At 43.7% G+C, this 17,031-nt stretch overlaps 1 protein-coding gene across 1 annotated transcript in view; it reads right to left on the bottom strand.

Annotated features, from left to right (window-relative positions):
* LOC135368970 (membrane metallo-endopeptidase-like 1) overlaps positions 1 to 17,031 on the bottom strand; it is a 110,717-nt gene that overhangs the window by 45,986 nt on the left and 47,700 nt on the right. The window contains exons 4-7 of the mRNA XM_064602551.1: positions 12,575 to 12,673; positions 10,953 to 11,030; positions 10,164 to 10,276; positions 2,084 to 2,142 (exon numbers count right to left, since the gene is read on the bottom strand). Of these exons, the coding sequence (XP_064458621.1) occupies positions 2,084 to 2,142; positions 10,164 to 10,276; positions 10,953 to 11,030; positions 12,575 to 12,673 (349 nt within the window). The remainder of the gene's footprint in view (positions 1 to 2,083; positions 2,143 to 10,163; positions 10,277 to 10,952; positions 11,031 to 12,574; positions 12,674 to 17,031) is intronic.

The following is a 17,031-nucleotide window of genomic DNA, read 5'->3' as shown; positions in this document are numbered from 1 at the left end:
ACGTGTCAGGTCCATTAAAGTGTTTCCCGAATAATATATGGCTTCGAACAAATAAGCAAAATGCAATTGATGAATAAAATAGCAGCACACGCTTGTTTGTAGCTGATGTTGCAGCTGTTGCATGAGTTTGCCTTGGAACATTCCTGTTTGCTCCATCCTTGAAAAAACATTATTGAATGCCTTCTTCACGAGACAATTGGTTAATTTGGACATTAAGGAGAAGATTGTTTGTATTTTGTTTACATGGTTTCAATAAACAACAAATTCTGAATGGCTCGGATCTGTTGCAATGGCATTAAAGTGATATGTATTATTTTTGCAGTGATGACGTCTGTGATGTCAAGTTCGTCATATCAGATGACAATTATGTTCAATAACTGCAATGACAAGTACGTACATTAGGTTGCAATTATGTTCCCATTTTCTGAAGTTTCATCCCAGCAAGAAACAGTCACAACGCAATAATGAATCTTATTGGCTGAACAGAATAATTGATTCACTACTTGATGATTTGCACACTAATCTTATTTGCGGAGAGGCACACATAAAAGAGGTAAGAAATAAGGACAGCACCGCACTGACATGCTGGTCATGACACTGGCCACTTCCACGCTCACAAGCTCGCACGGAGGTAGCATGGCAAAAGCAGTGCTAAAAACACGCACACGCACACAAACGTGATGTGGATGTAAACAAGACAGCACCTTGAGTGTCTAGGTCGTCCGCATGAGTCGTGCTCCCAAAGGAACGCAGCCAACCAAGCGATGCTTTAATGCGCTGCGGATTTGTGACACATTGCAAAGTACCACGTCGAATTCTTAAAAATATAACACCGTAAAAGTTATGCATGCGGCAGTCCAATGCAGGATAAGGCCACCCTTGCGTCAATGTTCCTTCTGTTTGCATAGCCAACCGTGATCAGGGGCTTGCACACACGTTACAAACATGACATCAGGTTCGAAAGCGTATAAAACACGCCGCTGGAATGCCCCAGCAATCTAGAGGCCATTTTGATCGTCGCAGTTCACCACACAGGTCGCACAACAGATGATAAAAAAGCGATGGTCAATGCAGACACACAATAGACGACCAAACACTGGCAAAAGCCCAATGATCACGAGGATACGTACTGCTGCGTTTCAAGTACCATGGCAAACGTTCTCTTTGTACACTGTGTTAGCGACCATATCATCCACATGTCGCTGAGCTCTTCATTAACAAATACAGAGGAAGGCCTTACCGCCGATTACCGACATTGGGCAGCACACAACAGCGCCAGGCCGCCCGAACTCTTCTTCCGATAACAACCTCATAATCACAAAACCAAACGGGAGCCTTCCTTTTCACAGTTGTTCAGCCGTATGCTACTTTCTCCCTCCCCTCAACCGTCTCGTGACAATGCGAATAATGCGCACGCGTTGTGGTCAACCCTTCTGGGCCGCTCTCACGTCCAGAGATCAAGTGATCGATTTTAAACCCGCCGTCACTAAACCAACGGTTCATGTCGGCTGGTGAATACGGGCACTTATGTTGACATGTCCACATGTTTTGTTGGGAGATATTATGTGAAATAAGGGTGAGTAGGCAAGCGAGCTGGTGAAGGTTCGACGAAGGCATACCTTGAGCTTGAGGGAACGATAACACACTTATCGTCTATAACGTCTTGTCTACTTCTTCGTGTGTTATCGTTCCCTCAAGCTCAAGGTATGCCTTCGTCGCACATATTATGTATGGCTGTGTACGATGTGCTAAGGTCAATGTACTTCTTCTTGACAGATTGTACCCAACCGCCGCACAGCTTGTCACCCAAGTCTGAAACGCAACGACGTAACATGTCATTCGCATACGATTCATTGTCGCGAAGGAACGAAAATAGGTGAAGAGTGGGGCCTTTTGATAATGCACGACCGATATATGAACCCAAGTGAACCTAGCGTTTCTTTCACTGTATCTGAATATTCTGTTAGAAACGCAGACTTCGGTGGCAGCAGAACATAAACAGCTGCTAAATAACGGAAGTAGAACGCACATCGAAGCCATACCAGCTTCAAAAGAGTGCAGCAGAAAGCGAAATGATTCTTACCTATTGAATTTTCGAAGGGCACATTGACAGCATTAAATTCCAGCAGGGAAACAAGGTACCTGCGAAAAGATTTGAACAAAAGGCATTCACGTTCAATGTCTGTAAAATCAATAGAATTAGCTGAAAGCCTGAAAGTGTGCCTAGGTGTGCAGAGCGGCGCTAAACACTGAGGCATGTAAATTATTGTCATTACACTTTGCACTTAGGGGTCACAGCTACAGTGACCACTTGTAAATGAACCTCTATATCCGCCCACTTACTAGAGTGACAAAGAACAAATTCGCAGCAAATTATTCACAATATATTCTGAGAAATGCATGACAACATGAATCTTCCGAGACACACGCTACGCCAATGAAGTTTGCAACCAATTGTATACAGAAGACCGCAGGTACAGACGAACAAGGTTCACGACGTGCTCACTGCATACACCACAATTGTTCGGGTTGGTGCAATTTGAGAGTAATTGTGGTTTGTGCAGTGAGGAGTCCGTTGGTCTTCTTCGTCTGTACTTAGGGTATACTGTTCTCTGCTTTAACGATAGGGGAGTGTTTATCCAGAGAGAATCAGTCTGCATAGGTTGCTGCGTGCGCCGGTTTTATCGCACAATTTCCTATCCCAAACGAACAGTACTTTTAGTGGAAGCCTCCCCCACATTGGAGCTGAAAAAAGAGTTCACATGTGTGGACGATTATACTTAATACAGTATGAGGGTCCGTTACAACAGGAACCTTTAGCGACCGTTTCCAGGGCTTGTATTTCACAGCTGAGCTTCCCGCGGAGGGTGAAATCCAGTTCCTTAACTTAAGATTAAGTCTGCACCCCGTCACATATGCATATTTTAGGAGTTCAGACAACAAACCCAGAAGCCTCTCCTTCCGTTCAGCACCAAGCACTTCAACCTCGTACTGCGGACTGGCTTTATCGTGCATTAAGAGGGCATACCAGCTCTCCGTCCCAATGTATTTCCTATGGAACAAATTTTATGCTTTTTCTCTGTAACCACCACGCAGATTTTGACGCGGATGGTTTCGCCATAAAGAGGAAGACGAGATGAAGGGTATAACGTCATTAGATTTCTGATACATGTCGTATTTTACGGCGACGTCAGGAATCTGAAAAAAATAATACACGTTTTCTCCTCCCTCTTTGAACAGGTTTTTATTAAACTTCTATAGCCATTTCGAAAAAAACTTTCCCTTTACTTTCTCTCGAAATATTTCAGTAATCGATAGACACCAAATTTATATGTCTACCACTTTTACTTTTTATAAAAAAGCATGAAATGTGAGTACGCGTAAACACCGACCGAAGCCCAGCGAAACACGTCTGAAACACGTCATTCTGTGTTGCCATCTGGTGACACGAAAGCAAAACTGACCGTATCCTTCCGCCGATTAGGCTTGCGCGTGCGCACCGTACGGCTTGTTCCTGTCTCCTCTTTACTTGCATGGACCGCTGATTTAGGGCATTGCCTTGGAGACCAGAACAAAAGCTTACTTAGCTGCTCGTAAAGGAATTATCGTCTGAAACAGCATTGTCGCGGCCCGCGTAATATAAAGCGACCAACAGAGACCAACAACAGTCTTCTTTTTTTGGTGCGCGCATAGAGAAGTGAGATGGGTGTATTAGCTTCACGTGAAACGTCAATTTGCCCGATTTTGCCGTTTCGGGTTTGTGCTGACTCAGTCAACTGTCTCATAAGGCTAAAGGCTAACGAGAATCTCTTGTATATGGTTAGTGGAAGGCCAACATTCCAGTAACGTTCAACAGGACTGCCCTGTGTAATGTTCGTAATGTTGAAACAGCGTACGAGCGGATTGCACACAGACAAATGTTCCTCAGGATAACGGCATTTAGAACTTCAGCCTTCTTTGTTTTTCTCTTTCTTTCTTTTAGTGATTGATTTATTTTTGCTTTTTTTTTTTTTTCGTTTTCTTTCATCAACGCTCCACGTGAACCAATAAGAAAAATCGATCAAGCGACCGCTGCACAATTATTGCCGCCCACGCAATGAGGAACCGTCTTTTCCGGAACCCAAATTCACGTTCGCGAAACAAGGAAAACCAAGGACAGCGTTCGATTGCTTCGTAAGATGAACTGCCGTGGTTAAAAGTCCGACATCACTATTTACCACACAAACTCAACAAATTTCGATGTCTGTCCAAGTCATTTTAGCGAACGAAATCCACATATTTGTAGGCTTGGGCTTAGCGAGGCGGACGCGACGGAACAGCACTAGGGCTGTGCGAATAGTGATTTTTGGGTTCGAATCGAATACGAATCGAATAGTAGAATCTTCGAATAGTAGCGAATCGAGTAATGTCGAATACCACACAAAAATGTGTGCTTATTGCTGAGTAGTAAGCAAAAGCTTGCATTGAAACGTGGTGCTCAGTTGTGGTTTGTGAGACTGACTGCGAACTATATAGACACATATTTCATTGATGAATACGTTTATGCTAGAATTGTCCTGAAAACTGTAATTCCAGACATAAAGTAGCTGGCTGTGTGACTAAATCCCTCTTTCTATGGCGTCATAGCTGGTCCACCCAAGGCTCAAAATAATTAAAGTTTAATTATTAAACTAGCTTAAACATCCCTGCCAACATTTGCTAAGATATTTCTCAAAAGTGGCAATGTTCAGTGATCCTTCAAATCGCACTTTTAAACCATGCCTGCAACCCCGCGGCACTGGCAGAAGTGTAAACTAGGCTTCCCCTGATGCTCGGAGACATGAGGCGAAGCCAACTTGCAGGATATCGTCAAGTTCGCACGCACAAAATTGTAAAGTAAGCTTCACCTAACACTCAGAAGCATGAGGTGAAGCCACCTTGCAAAATATATTTGAGGCGCAGAATTGTAAAGTAGGCTTCACCAAACGCTCAGAGGCATGAGTTGAAGCCAGCTTGCGGAATTTCGAATATATTCGAGTATTCGATTAAATGTTATTCGGTTCGAATACGAATAGCGCGGTACCGTTATTCGGTGCGAATATCGAATATTTCGAATATTCGCACCCCTAAACAGCACGTTAGTTCGTTGATTATTAGGTTAGTAAAAGTTCGGTGTTTCCAGATAACATTTATTTACAGTAGTTTATTTTTCAACGGGGACGTCGAGCACTTTATTTTGAGATACGCCCAATTTTTCCATACGCCTAATTTTTCGATACCGGTTCCCTGTATTTTCAATCATTTGACACTCCATGCCGGTTGCCCGTTGGATGACCCAAAACCTGTACCCGTCTGTCTTTGAACCGCAAATAAAGGGAGGCCTTATGACGAAGATAGGGAAAAGCTTGAGGTCACTGGGGATTCTCTGTTGAACTAGTGACTCAACGCTGAACGAAAGGTCTGGTGTAATGTGAAGTACCCTGTGAAAGCCAAGGAGTGTGTAAAAATATAGTACTGAAGTTTCCGGGTAATAATCAGCGCATTATGAGACGGAATTTGTGCTCCGGGACCTCCTCCCGCGTCAAGTTCCTTTCATTTTATCTTGTTCATTTATACATAAAGACGGAGTGCAAGGTCTTTCAGGAGCTTCCTTCTTCTCCTTTTTATTCCCTTTTTTCTGAATAGCTATTGCTAAATGCAATACATTTATTTAGGCTGATTTAGTGTAAGTATTGAGCCTATCAAAAGGCCAAAAGCCAAAAGACCGAAAAATCATAACGCCGAACTGTCAGTAGGCCGAAAATAAGAAGGCTGAATATGGAAAGGGCAAAGAGACACAGGGTGAGCACTCCAGTGAATGACCACTGAATGGGATGGTCTAGATTGTGAAAAAAGTTTTGTGGCTATTGTATTAGAAATCAAATAACTGGAATGCATAACATTCGGTGCGCGCTAATGGACTAGCCAGCGAAGATGAAAAACAATAATCTACAACAAGTTTACTACGAAAAGAAAGTGTGTTGTGGGTAAAGTGCCGATAATTGTGCACTAAAAGCGCCTGAAATATAGGTGCAAGCAAGAATTGAAATCTAGATAGCCGATGAAGCACATCACAGCCGACAGAGTGTTATCGTTCGCTTTGCGGATTTGTTGAAATTGGGAGACATAGGGTTCTTTTTTTTTTTTCATGTGTTAATGAATAATGAAATCTACATTCCATTCAAAGAGAAACACAAAATGAATATAGTTTGCTGCATTAGTTCGCTAGCGATATCGTTCGCTGGATATGCTAGTATTTCTCCACTGTCGGTCAGACACAGGTGTTACAGTTGTCCTTACATCTTTTTCTGTGCCGATATTTACGGGTTATAAAAGGTCTACACCCACTAATTCAGTTATTTCATTGCCCTTACAACTCCGCTTCTGCTGAAAATACGGTTCATCAACATAGAAAGTATCAGAGAACCACTACAACATCATTGTCTGACCACCACCAACAACAAAAAAGAACCATGTATGAACTAGTATTCCAGTTGAGTTGGGAACTACATCCGACAATACCCACGTTCAGCGAGCGTGAAGTCAGAGCCTCAGGGTAGTTGTCATATGCGTTTCATTTCATTGTTACGAATACAGAAGGTAATGTGTCTCCATTGCGCTCAGTATTCTGGAGTACTCCCCTTTATAAAAGAACGCGGCTACCATTTTTCCAACATATCTGCCAGAAATACGTAGAAGGTAGCAGGACCTTGGAAAATCCCCAGTGATAAATTACCTCGTATCATAGTCAAGATTGATTTGTCGTTGGAGAACCGCTTCCTAATCTTGCCGCGTTGTCTGTGTTCAGCTTTGCGAGAGAGGTAAAGAAAGAAATGATGTGATCGGCACAATCCAAGCGGTGCAGCGGGTGTAACCGCATTTATGTTTGTTGTTCAATGGTTTTACTATGCATTAGCACGAATGTTAATTTAAAAAATACCGTCTCCCAATTTAAACAAATAAAGTGATAGCACTTGATCGGCTATGATCCGTTTCCTGAGCTGTTCACAACGGCGCTCCTGTAATTCCCGGGATACGGAAAAACCGTCTCCAGAGAAATCGTCACCTGTGGGAACCTAGGTTAGAACCGGGTCCTAGGTTAGTTTTCAGAGGTTAGGTTAGTTTAGGCTTGTTTTTGACAGCCCACCGTCCTGAGTCCGTCGCGTCATCCTCATCACATTATAACTGGATATTCCGAAATCCTAAGCTGTTATTTGAAGAAAAGTAATTGATAACAATACAAACATGAGTAAGAAACATCTACTCTGTGCCCTTTTATTTCTTGTCGAATCGTTCCTCTTGGCGTCCAGAAAGAAAATAAAGTCTATGTTGGGAATATCGCGACTCCCGCTGCGAGGCCTCGCCGCTCGACCTTTCCATATTTTCCTTGGTTGGTTCTTCTTCTTCATATGGGTTGAGTGAAGTCAGCCAGAGTCGATGGCTTGCTACATTGTACTGTTTCCTGTGTGTCGATCAGAAGCCTTTATCGCCCTTCACCTTCTTCGTACGGTTTTGCAATCTAGCACACCAAGGCGACAAGAAAGGGAGTCCCCTGTCACTGGGGGTCTTCGACTGACATCATTTTTCTAAGCCGTTGTTATGTGAAAGGAAAAGAAGAGGAAACATGGATGGAAGGAGTATTTCCGGGCAATAATAGGAAGTCAATTCTGCGACAAAAATTTTGAAAAGTATTTTGCACCAACGCCTTGTAGATCAATTCAAATATTTGATAATGCTTACTTACCAGAAATGTCATATTTGCATGAATAACAGTGTTATTATCAAGCTGAATTGCATGTAAGCGAGTGCAGAAAAAAAAGCAAAGAGAAAATTGGGGAATACTGTTTCGAGCACTAGATTTTCCTGACTGGCATTGTGAGCGCTGTGTGTTTATAGCCTAATTTACAGCCGCTGGTACACCCAGTTGAGCCTCGAGATACCGACATCTCGGGCGACCTTTGATAGCATATGAAGTTACCTTTCCTTGGTCATTTCCTGATTTCTTAATTGGCAATCTCCTTGTGCTCAGACTCACTGCTGGCAACATTCGTTTATAATACCGTCTGTGTGTGTACTGCCCATATTGCCATCCGTACTATCCGATCACACTTGTACGGTCGGCATACACTAAGTATGCACTAGTAAACCAATACGAAGAACAACTAAAACTTCTATAATCACTCAGTACAGACGCAGATGACTTGTGAAAACAATAACTATAGCATACATATATTACAACAAAATAAAAATAACAAAGTATTCATATAACAATAGGAGACAAGCCAAAAAACGTGAATGTTTCTAATCGAACTGCGGACCTTTCGTGTCGAAGTCCGACACTTTAAATCTTGGAAAACAGCGCAGAGGGTGCGGGCCGCTTAAACTAGCCACGTCAACCATGCACAATGCGGATTATTTCGGAGTCGGAGGCGAACGGCGTGATAAGGACGGCGAGCGTGGCGCCATCTAGAATCTGGAAAATCGTGAATCGCAGTTGCTCACCGACTGGTATAGTCTCTTAAGGACGCACTGGGCAAGTCCTGTTACCACAGAATACACTTCGGCGCACGTCTACAATTGGAGAGACTACAAGCAGCGGGCGTTACAAGGACCCGTATTAGCCCCCTTTTAAGAAGGGAATTAAGGGAACTAAAGAAACGGCAGCAGGTCCATGGAAGCATCAAACGAAGGATCCACTAGTTATCCCATGTGTACATCGGCTCTCCCATCGGTCTAAGGAGTTTGCCGCAAGACATTGAGTTCCAGTTACTTCTAAAAGTACTTTTAATGGTCCATGGAAGCATCAAACGAAGGACCCACTAGTTATCCCGTGTGTACATCGGCTCTCCCATCGGTCTAAGGAGTTTGCCGTAAGACATTGAGTTCTAGTTGCTTCTAAAAGTACTTTTAATGTCGCCGTCCTTCCTTCCCGTAACAGTAGACCTAACCAGGTGATCTGTGCTACAGCTCATACGAACTCTTCCTGCCGTGCACTAAACGCGTGCTCTACAAGATAAAGCTCTCTTGCGGTAGGAGATAAGTGGGTCAAACGTGAAGGTGCGTAAACGACAGGCTTAGGGGGCACGACGTGAACACCAAGAGGAACTCTATCCCGTCGTCTAACAGTTGCACTCGCTACGTTGCGGATGTGCTCCCGTGTCCGATCACACCATTATCAGGGGCTATTTTGCTGGTAGAACGGAAAGAGAAATATCCGAGGACATATCTAATTCATATACAGGCCACGCTTAAAGGCGTTAGTCAGTCGTCGTTCTCGCTTGCTCAGAAAGAAATATCGCCCCTGGACTGGTATCACACAATAGGGGGCTATCTGCTATTCACTAAAAGTTGTTGAAGTGTTTTTCAGGCGCGCCTTTCGTGTTTTTCTCTACGTTAAGTATATGTAGAGTGCAAGTAAATCCTCTTGTTAGCGGAGCGTTGTCTATATTGGTCTGTGAATCGTAGCTCCAGTTCCTGTTCATAATGCAGAGCACACGTGTTTCATTACCTACCTTCAAAGGAGGCAATTCAGAAAGACAGGAGCTGCATCGGCCTCGACGGCCGGTTCGTCGGGCGGTATGACAGCCAAAACGCTATGAATGTTTTGTACACATTCTTTTGGTATGTCATTTTGATGAAAGAGCACACCACAGAAAACAGCTTGAAAACACATCATCGAGCCATTGACTTTCCCACCGAATTTTCGCAGCCCTAGATGAGTCCGAATCTTTTCCAGCCAGTACTCGAAACAATGAAACAATGGCGCCAGAGCCCTACCTTAAAGCAGCGCACAAGAGAAAACAGACGAAAACGCGATGAATCTAGCGCTCCTGTACCAGGGACACCGGGCAAGCGGCCCGCCGTGGAAAGGGGACATGGGGCGCAGTTTTGATAAGTGTCAGTAATCTAGTAATGTTGGTGCGCATGATAAAAAAAGAAGTAGAAGAAGAAGAAGAACGGCACCGGGGCATACTGGACTATGTGAAGGTCGTAGGGCTGTCGCGCGTACTACAAGTGAGCTTTAGTCATCGCTGTTGTGTCAATCGTCTGAAAATGTTCAGATTTTGAAAGCATGTTGCGTTTTAATGAAAAATGGACGTACGTTGTAATTAATCTTTATAAACAAAGAACAACTATGGACATACCCTTCTGTCCTGTTGAAAGCCCTACGTATATTCTTCAGGTGATGTACTGCTTTGTTGTTCAGGTATCTGGCACGGATCATGGAGTACGGCGTATTCGGGTCCACCCATCCAATCTATATAGATAAGGTCAGCAAGAGGCGATAGAGTTAAATTGAGGTACGATCACGCAGGTTGTTGCTCACACAGAAATACGTTTACCCGTCTCAGACAAATGACTATGTCTTTATTGATGCAAGGAAGTCACTGGGATGCCTCGCGTCCTCGGCATGCTTTTGTAAATATTTTGTTTGTAGCACGTATTACTTCTCAACTGTGTTTCGTACATTGTTGCTGTGCGTTTTTCTTCTCGTCCCCGCAGTCGGGCTCTGTTGCGATGTTAAGAGCTCGGTTGCTTTTTGACCGTTCTTTATGTATCACAAATATGTCTGATACACATGAAAATTGGATTTCGACCTTTTACTATGCACTTACGATGTAATTCCGCTTATCAACGACCTCACATTGGAGATGTGCCCATAAGTTAAATCTTGGAAAATACCCAAAGTAAACTCACGTAACCCTCGCACGGCGCGGCATTATACGAGAGAGCTAGATCTGAGTAACAGAACAGAAAGAAGCACACCTATGGTTTAGTGTGAGAAACTCACAACCGGTGTGCGTTATGAAGACTTGGATTTTTCAGATTAAACGAATTTCCCGCGTGAACGGAATGAATTCCGCAACAATCTTTTCATGGCGCTACAAGCGCAAGGCGCATGCATTGTGAATGGTTCGTCTCTAAGCACTTACGTCTTTGTACAGCTCCTCTAAGTGCGTGTCGTTTTTCAGCCAGTCAGGGTAGCCGACCTTCATCACCATCTTGTCAACCTGTTCAAGAAAATAATAAACCCTCTTGCTCGTTGTGACCAGGTGTATAACGTCCCCTCGTTCCCACTTCAGAAGCCACTGCACGAACAAAAACGTATCTACTGCTTCGAAAAAAAAAATGTATATGATACTGTTGACGATTTCGCAAAACAAATTACAGCGATAGTCGTCAAGACAAACTTCAGGCTGCCTACTTAAAGCGCTGCAGTTGATTACAGGCCAATAACGAATGAACAATGAAAGAAAAAGTTAAGTACACATTGGTTAAACTCCCATACCACTTCTTTTTTTTCTTCTTCTTTTCTTTTTTTTTTTCTGAAGTGCTAATAGCATAGTTGAGAAGATACGTGAAGATCAAGGGTTGTCTAATATACCTGCCATGTTTGAAGAGCAGAATTCCAAATACCTCATAACATCCAGTCAGTGTAATAATTGTTCGGATTAACTGCTAAACCGAACTAAATATTGCATGCTAAAAACGAAAATTATGCTTCAAATTACTCACTGGCACTAATCTTCGCGACATAGAGGTGCAATCTTGAACAAAGGTGCATCGTGGAAATTCGATGCCAAATCTTCGAGATTTTGAAGATCACGACACAGCCTCGTCAGCGAAAGACCACTACCGCTAAAAATGAAACCGATGCAGACTCTCCAACGTTGTAAACATTTGAACGTATACCAGATTCGAGTAGTCACGAGCATGGGGGACGAGAATATTGCGTCTTCAAAAAAAAAAAAAAGCGTAATGGTAAATGCTTTCATACTACTTTGCTGCAGCAACAAGTGATTACGCAGTGTACGCGTAAAGCCGTTCAGCCAGCGAATGTGAACAAAGTTTTGTGAAGTCATTTTCAGTAGTGTCGAGACAATTTAGATAAATTTAATTACAGCGATAAATTTTGGAAAAAAGTTATATAGCACACAATGTGCTACGTCATGTTTCCAGAAATAATAATGCTCCAGTAATGCTTCAAATTATGTCCATTATCTACGCGATTTACGTAGTGTAGTAAGGAAAATCTGCAATGCCATAAAGACCGCGGATCTAGTTGAATGGTTATGTTGTCATGCTTGAATTCAGCACGTCCAAACCAATGAGAAATGGCATATGTTATTTGCGAATCATTCAGTTTTTAGAAATATGCAGGCCTGTATTACTCGCCAAAACTCCTTATAATTTAGCTTATGTTCAACATGGAATGTGGCTACCTCGTACCTGAAATGTAACCATCGTCAAATTCGGTTCATAACGAAAACACTGGAGACAAGGAGCAGACAAGTATACGCGCACGAAGTTTCTTCTCTTTGCCCGCAGTCTCAGGTATTTTTCCTCACCGAACCGTGGCACGAATTTGCTCGCTCTTTAGCATTTCGTAGCAGTCAAATTCGAGTTAAGAGAGAAGACTACGAATATGACAATGGCACGCGGAGGAGTACTCAAAAACATATCTGACGGTGAATGTACGAGATAACGAACAGATAAAGTTATGTGCGTCAACATCACGTAAGCATTAGTAGCATATTTGAGATAGGAGACACACCTTTTCCAATGCCTTCTTTCTGGTGCTGTCGTCGAGCCAAGACGCGCCTTCGACAAGTTTTCGTATTGCGCTTCTTATGTCTTCTACGATTGTTCTGAGCTGGAAGGAAATGCATCAGACATCATTTCAACATTTGAGGATAACAAAGGTGAAACGTACACAGGTGTGAAAATCGTGTGGAAAGGCAAATGGTACAAGGCAAGATTCATACACGGACAAACATAACATATAGAACCTCCAAGAGCCAAACGGACATGTCAACGGGGTAGAAATGTATATTGGGTGGTGTATGTGTATAGAACAGTAGTTATAGTAGTTATAGTATAGAACAGTAGTTGGAGAGCAGAGTAGTTTGCGCGATTTTAATTCCCACGCCACGACTATCGCCTTCTTGCAAAGTTCGGTACCTTGAACTGTGTTAGTCATTGAGTTTTTGGAAATATTTACATCTGATCCCAGCTGTCTTGTAAGGGCCTCTATACCAAACCCGTTACGCCGATGCGTACATGTCATTGGTGGTATAGTACCGTTTGTATGTCGTGCTTTCTGCCTCCCCCAAACAGCGGTACGCTGCTCGGAAGGAGCATCGTGCGTGGATCAACTTAATACGGAACCGTCCGGACATTACCGCAACCCTACTCAAGAATTGCTTCGTCCTCCACAGCCACCGGTTGTTTCCACGCTGACCACGTTTGTCGTATGACATTTTGTCCTTAATGGGGTGCTACACTGCCGCCGTCTGCAGAGAGGCGGGATAGTGGGGGGGGGGGGGGGGGGTGCATGATCCGTCTCCTCCACTTGTGCAGGAATTACTGGGGATATCTGTGACTGTGCAAGGCCAACGCCTACGCGTGCGAAGGTTCTCGCAAATCTAAGATCTTCTCCAGGAGTCATTACAAGACCATGACGCGCGAGCCTCTCTCGGAGTGTGCGAGGCGCACCTGTTCCTAAGGTACCTGACTGCTACTCGCAAACCAAAACTCCCCCTTTTTGCTAAGGCACCTTGTCTACCAAGTTATTCGGTCTCCGCCACAAAATTAATACAAGTGACGGTATATATGTCGCCTTTTGGCTGACAGGAACATGCGTACCAATTACATCCCTCCAAAACTAAACACAAAATCCTCGATTAAATTTAGTACAGAGTGGGTGGCTTCTGAAAGTAACACTGGGCTCACGTCACCAGGCGCCCTTTGCCCGCACTACTGGTTTCTTCCTGATACGGTTTTGGAGGATGACCTTTTCCATAACGTATTCGTTTATAATAATCCGGTGATCCGGGTTGTAATAATCCGGTGCCGTAATGTTCGTATCAGTATGTTGCATAGGAGGTAGCAGAATCAGATCTCGCTAAAGGATGGAAACGGCGACCTCCGATGTGTCATTTTGTTTATTTCAAAACCCAAAGGAAATCGACGGACCCCAATCTGACGACACCGTGTTCTCGACGCGGTGACGTTGGCGCCGAAGCATGGCTGCGAATGTTTATGAGAGTGTACAAAATCACAGACACCTTGAATGGAAAGTCTCGAGCTGTAGACTGACTTTGATATTAGAGTTGCAGGTATAGTGCTAAGTGCGACTTACATGTACAGTATAAGTTACAAGTAGATGCAGAGTACATTTCGCGCTACTCAGCGTCGTAGGATATGCAAGAAAACCGAACGATATATTCACAGATTAACGACTTAAGCAACTACGTTAATTTCTTGGCGCTTGAGGCTTACGAGTTTGTGCCCCGGCTAATTCCCGTTGTTTAGATTATCCATGGGACGAATCGAGAATTTTTCCAATCCGAATCCAAGGAAGGTTCGGCGAATCCACGAATACTACGAATCGCGAATGTTTCGAATTATTTATTAAAAGTTTAAAAAGCCAAGCGGAAAAACGCTTGCACTGAAAAGTGATTTGAAGCAGAATTTGATATCTTTGTTTATGAAACACAAATGAAAGAGCAGTTATTAAACGTACCTATATACTACTTCTTGAATGCAATTTATTTAACATGTTGTTCATCGACTACAGGAAATATGTACATAAACTCTCGTGTCTGACTTTTTTAACTAGGAAATAGACGATGTTACTTTTCGTTCATTTGTTTTTCGTTCGTCGGTGAGTTTGTGTAGGAACATGGCGGCTGGGGTAGGGGGGGGGGGGGGCTACTTACTTATGTTACTTTTGAACTTGTAATGTCGGAGCTGTATGCTGTATGCCGCGTGCCGCGGCTTATACCCATCAGGCTTTCAGTGAACTCCGGAAGCGCTAATTTCAGAAAGGAACAAGCAAACCTGGTTGGTGGATTCGACAGATTCGATTCGCCGTTTTCGGCATCGGGATTCGGATTCCCGAATCTCGAATCCCTGCCTAGGATTCGAGGATCCGCGGATTCGGTTGGCCCATCCCTCTGTACGATATTCACATCTTGTGTCGGTTCCACGGCGAGCATCACAAGGGTGTACGACTGAGGTGGTTACTTTCATTGCGTGTTAGCCTCGCGAAGCACCTGTGACTAGAGATGTCAGAACTGGAGAGGTGGTAATGGACAGCAGGACAGAGGGGCAGACAGGGGGTAGGCATGCATCCTGGGCCAACTTCACGGTAAACTGTTGGCAACATTCGTATGGAATGAGGTATAATATAGGTATGCTATAACACTCGTATGCGAGGAGCTGGGTGAGGTAGTGGCCGCTGTACGCTCAGTAAAATCGCATTTTCCATTATATATGCAGGGTGTTTCCTTTTATCTGCAACGAATTTTCATGAAAAGGGGAGTTGCCTTGGGACGCTTTTACTTTTGTCATTCGATTACTCGACCGGGGTGCTACTAGGAAACCGTATTTTTTCTCAATTAGGGGAGTAGTTACCAGATATATTTTAATCAACTTTTTATTTATTGACTTGAAGGAGCACATTGCAATTGCGATATTAAAGCTTGATTTCCACATATTAAAAACACACATGCGCATGCACACATTCACATTAAGAACACACATTCACATGATGCGCTCGAACAACTGATGAAGCACAAAAGTAATCACAACGCGCGCTACGAACCGAAGTATTTGAGCAGTGTCGTTTACTGGAAACAGCAAGTGATCGGCAAAAAGAACGTCGGCGACGTTGATATCCCCGCCCTCACTTAACCGCACAGAAAAACGTCATGCCCCAAGCAGCACAATGTACTGAACGTCGAGCGCAATAGGGGTGGACGGTATGTGTCTTATCAATGTTCTTTAGTTTCAGGAGTGTGTTCAAGTCCTTCCACCTACCCGTCCTCCCCTATTGCACTCGACTTTCAGTACATTGTGCTGCCTGGGACGCGATGTAACTTATCTCGGCTTATCGCGGTATGTTTCACGATCTTTGGTTTGTATTTCTTGTAAGCTTTCTTTTCTTCCCAAGCAGCAAAATGTACTGAAAGTAGAGTGCAATAGGGGTGGACGGTATGTGTCTTATCAATGTTCTTTAGTTTCATCAGTCTGTTCAAGGCCTTCCACCTACTCGTCCACCCCTATTGCACTCGACTTTCAGTACATTGTGCTGCCTGGGACGCGATGTAACTTATCTCGGCTTATCGCGGTATGTTTCACGATCTTTGGTTTGTATTTCTTTTAAGCTTTCTTTTCTTCCCAAGCAGCAAAATGTACTGAAAGTCGAGTGCAATAGGTGTGGACGAGTAGGTGGAAGGCCTTGAACAGACTGATGAAACTAAAGAACATTGATAAGACACATACCGTCCACCCCTATTGCACTCTACTTTCAGTACATTGTGCTGCTTGGGTTACTTCATGTGTTCGGAGTCGCTCGCTTTATGACTCCTTTCATTCTGCTGGGCACGGGTCTCACCCTTCCTCGGTGCGATAAGCGCTGATATGTAGCGGTGCTGCACAAAGCTCCTTGCAAGCAAAAATTAAAGCAGGCAAACAAAGATCGTGAAAAATACCGCGAAATGGCTCAAGCAGCACAATGTACTGAAAGTCCAGTGCAACAGGGGTGGACGGGTTGGTGGACGACCTTGAACAGGCTCGTGAAACTAAAGAAATATATTAGACACATACCGTCCACCCCTATTGCACTCGACTTTCAGTACATTGTGCTGCTTGAGGAGCGTTGCGTATGACGTTTTCCTGTGATATTAAGTGAGGGCGGATATATCTACGTAACTGTAGCTCCTTTGCCGATTATTTGCTGTTCACACAGACGACGGAAGTAAAATACTTCGGTCTGCAGCGCGCGCTTTGATTCCTTTTCTGCTTCATCAGTGGTTCGAGCGCATGATGTGGAGATCAGGCTTAACAACCACAGGTCTGACGTCTCAAAGAAACCTAATCTTACCAGTGTCTCGACATTTTAGTAAACCCGGCCACTCAGTTAACGACATAGCTATTTTCGTTCTGCAATCGGGTTTTCCATCCCAACGTCTTAGAAAACAAAGAGAATCGTTCCTGATTTACAAA

This window comes from Ornithodoros turicata, chromosome 1 (genome assembly GCF_037126465.1).
Source record: "Ornithodoros turicata isolate Travis chromosome 1, ASM3712646v1, whole genome shotgun sequence".
Lineage (NCBI taxonomy): Eukaryota > Metazoa > Arthropoda > Arachnida > Ixodida > Argasidae > Ornithodoros > Ornithodoros turicata.
Note: the sequence above shows the minus strand (reverse complement) of the source record. Positions and strands in the feature narration are given on the sequence as shown.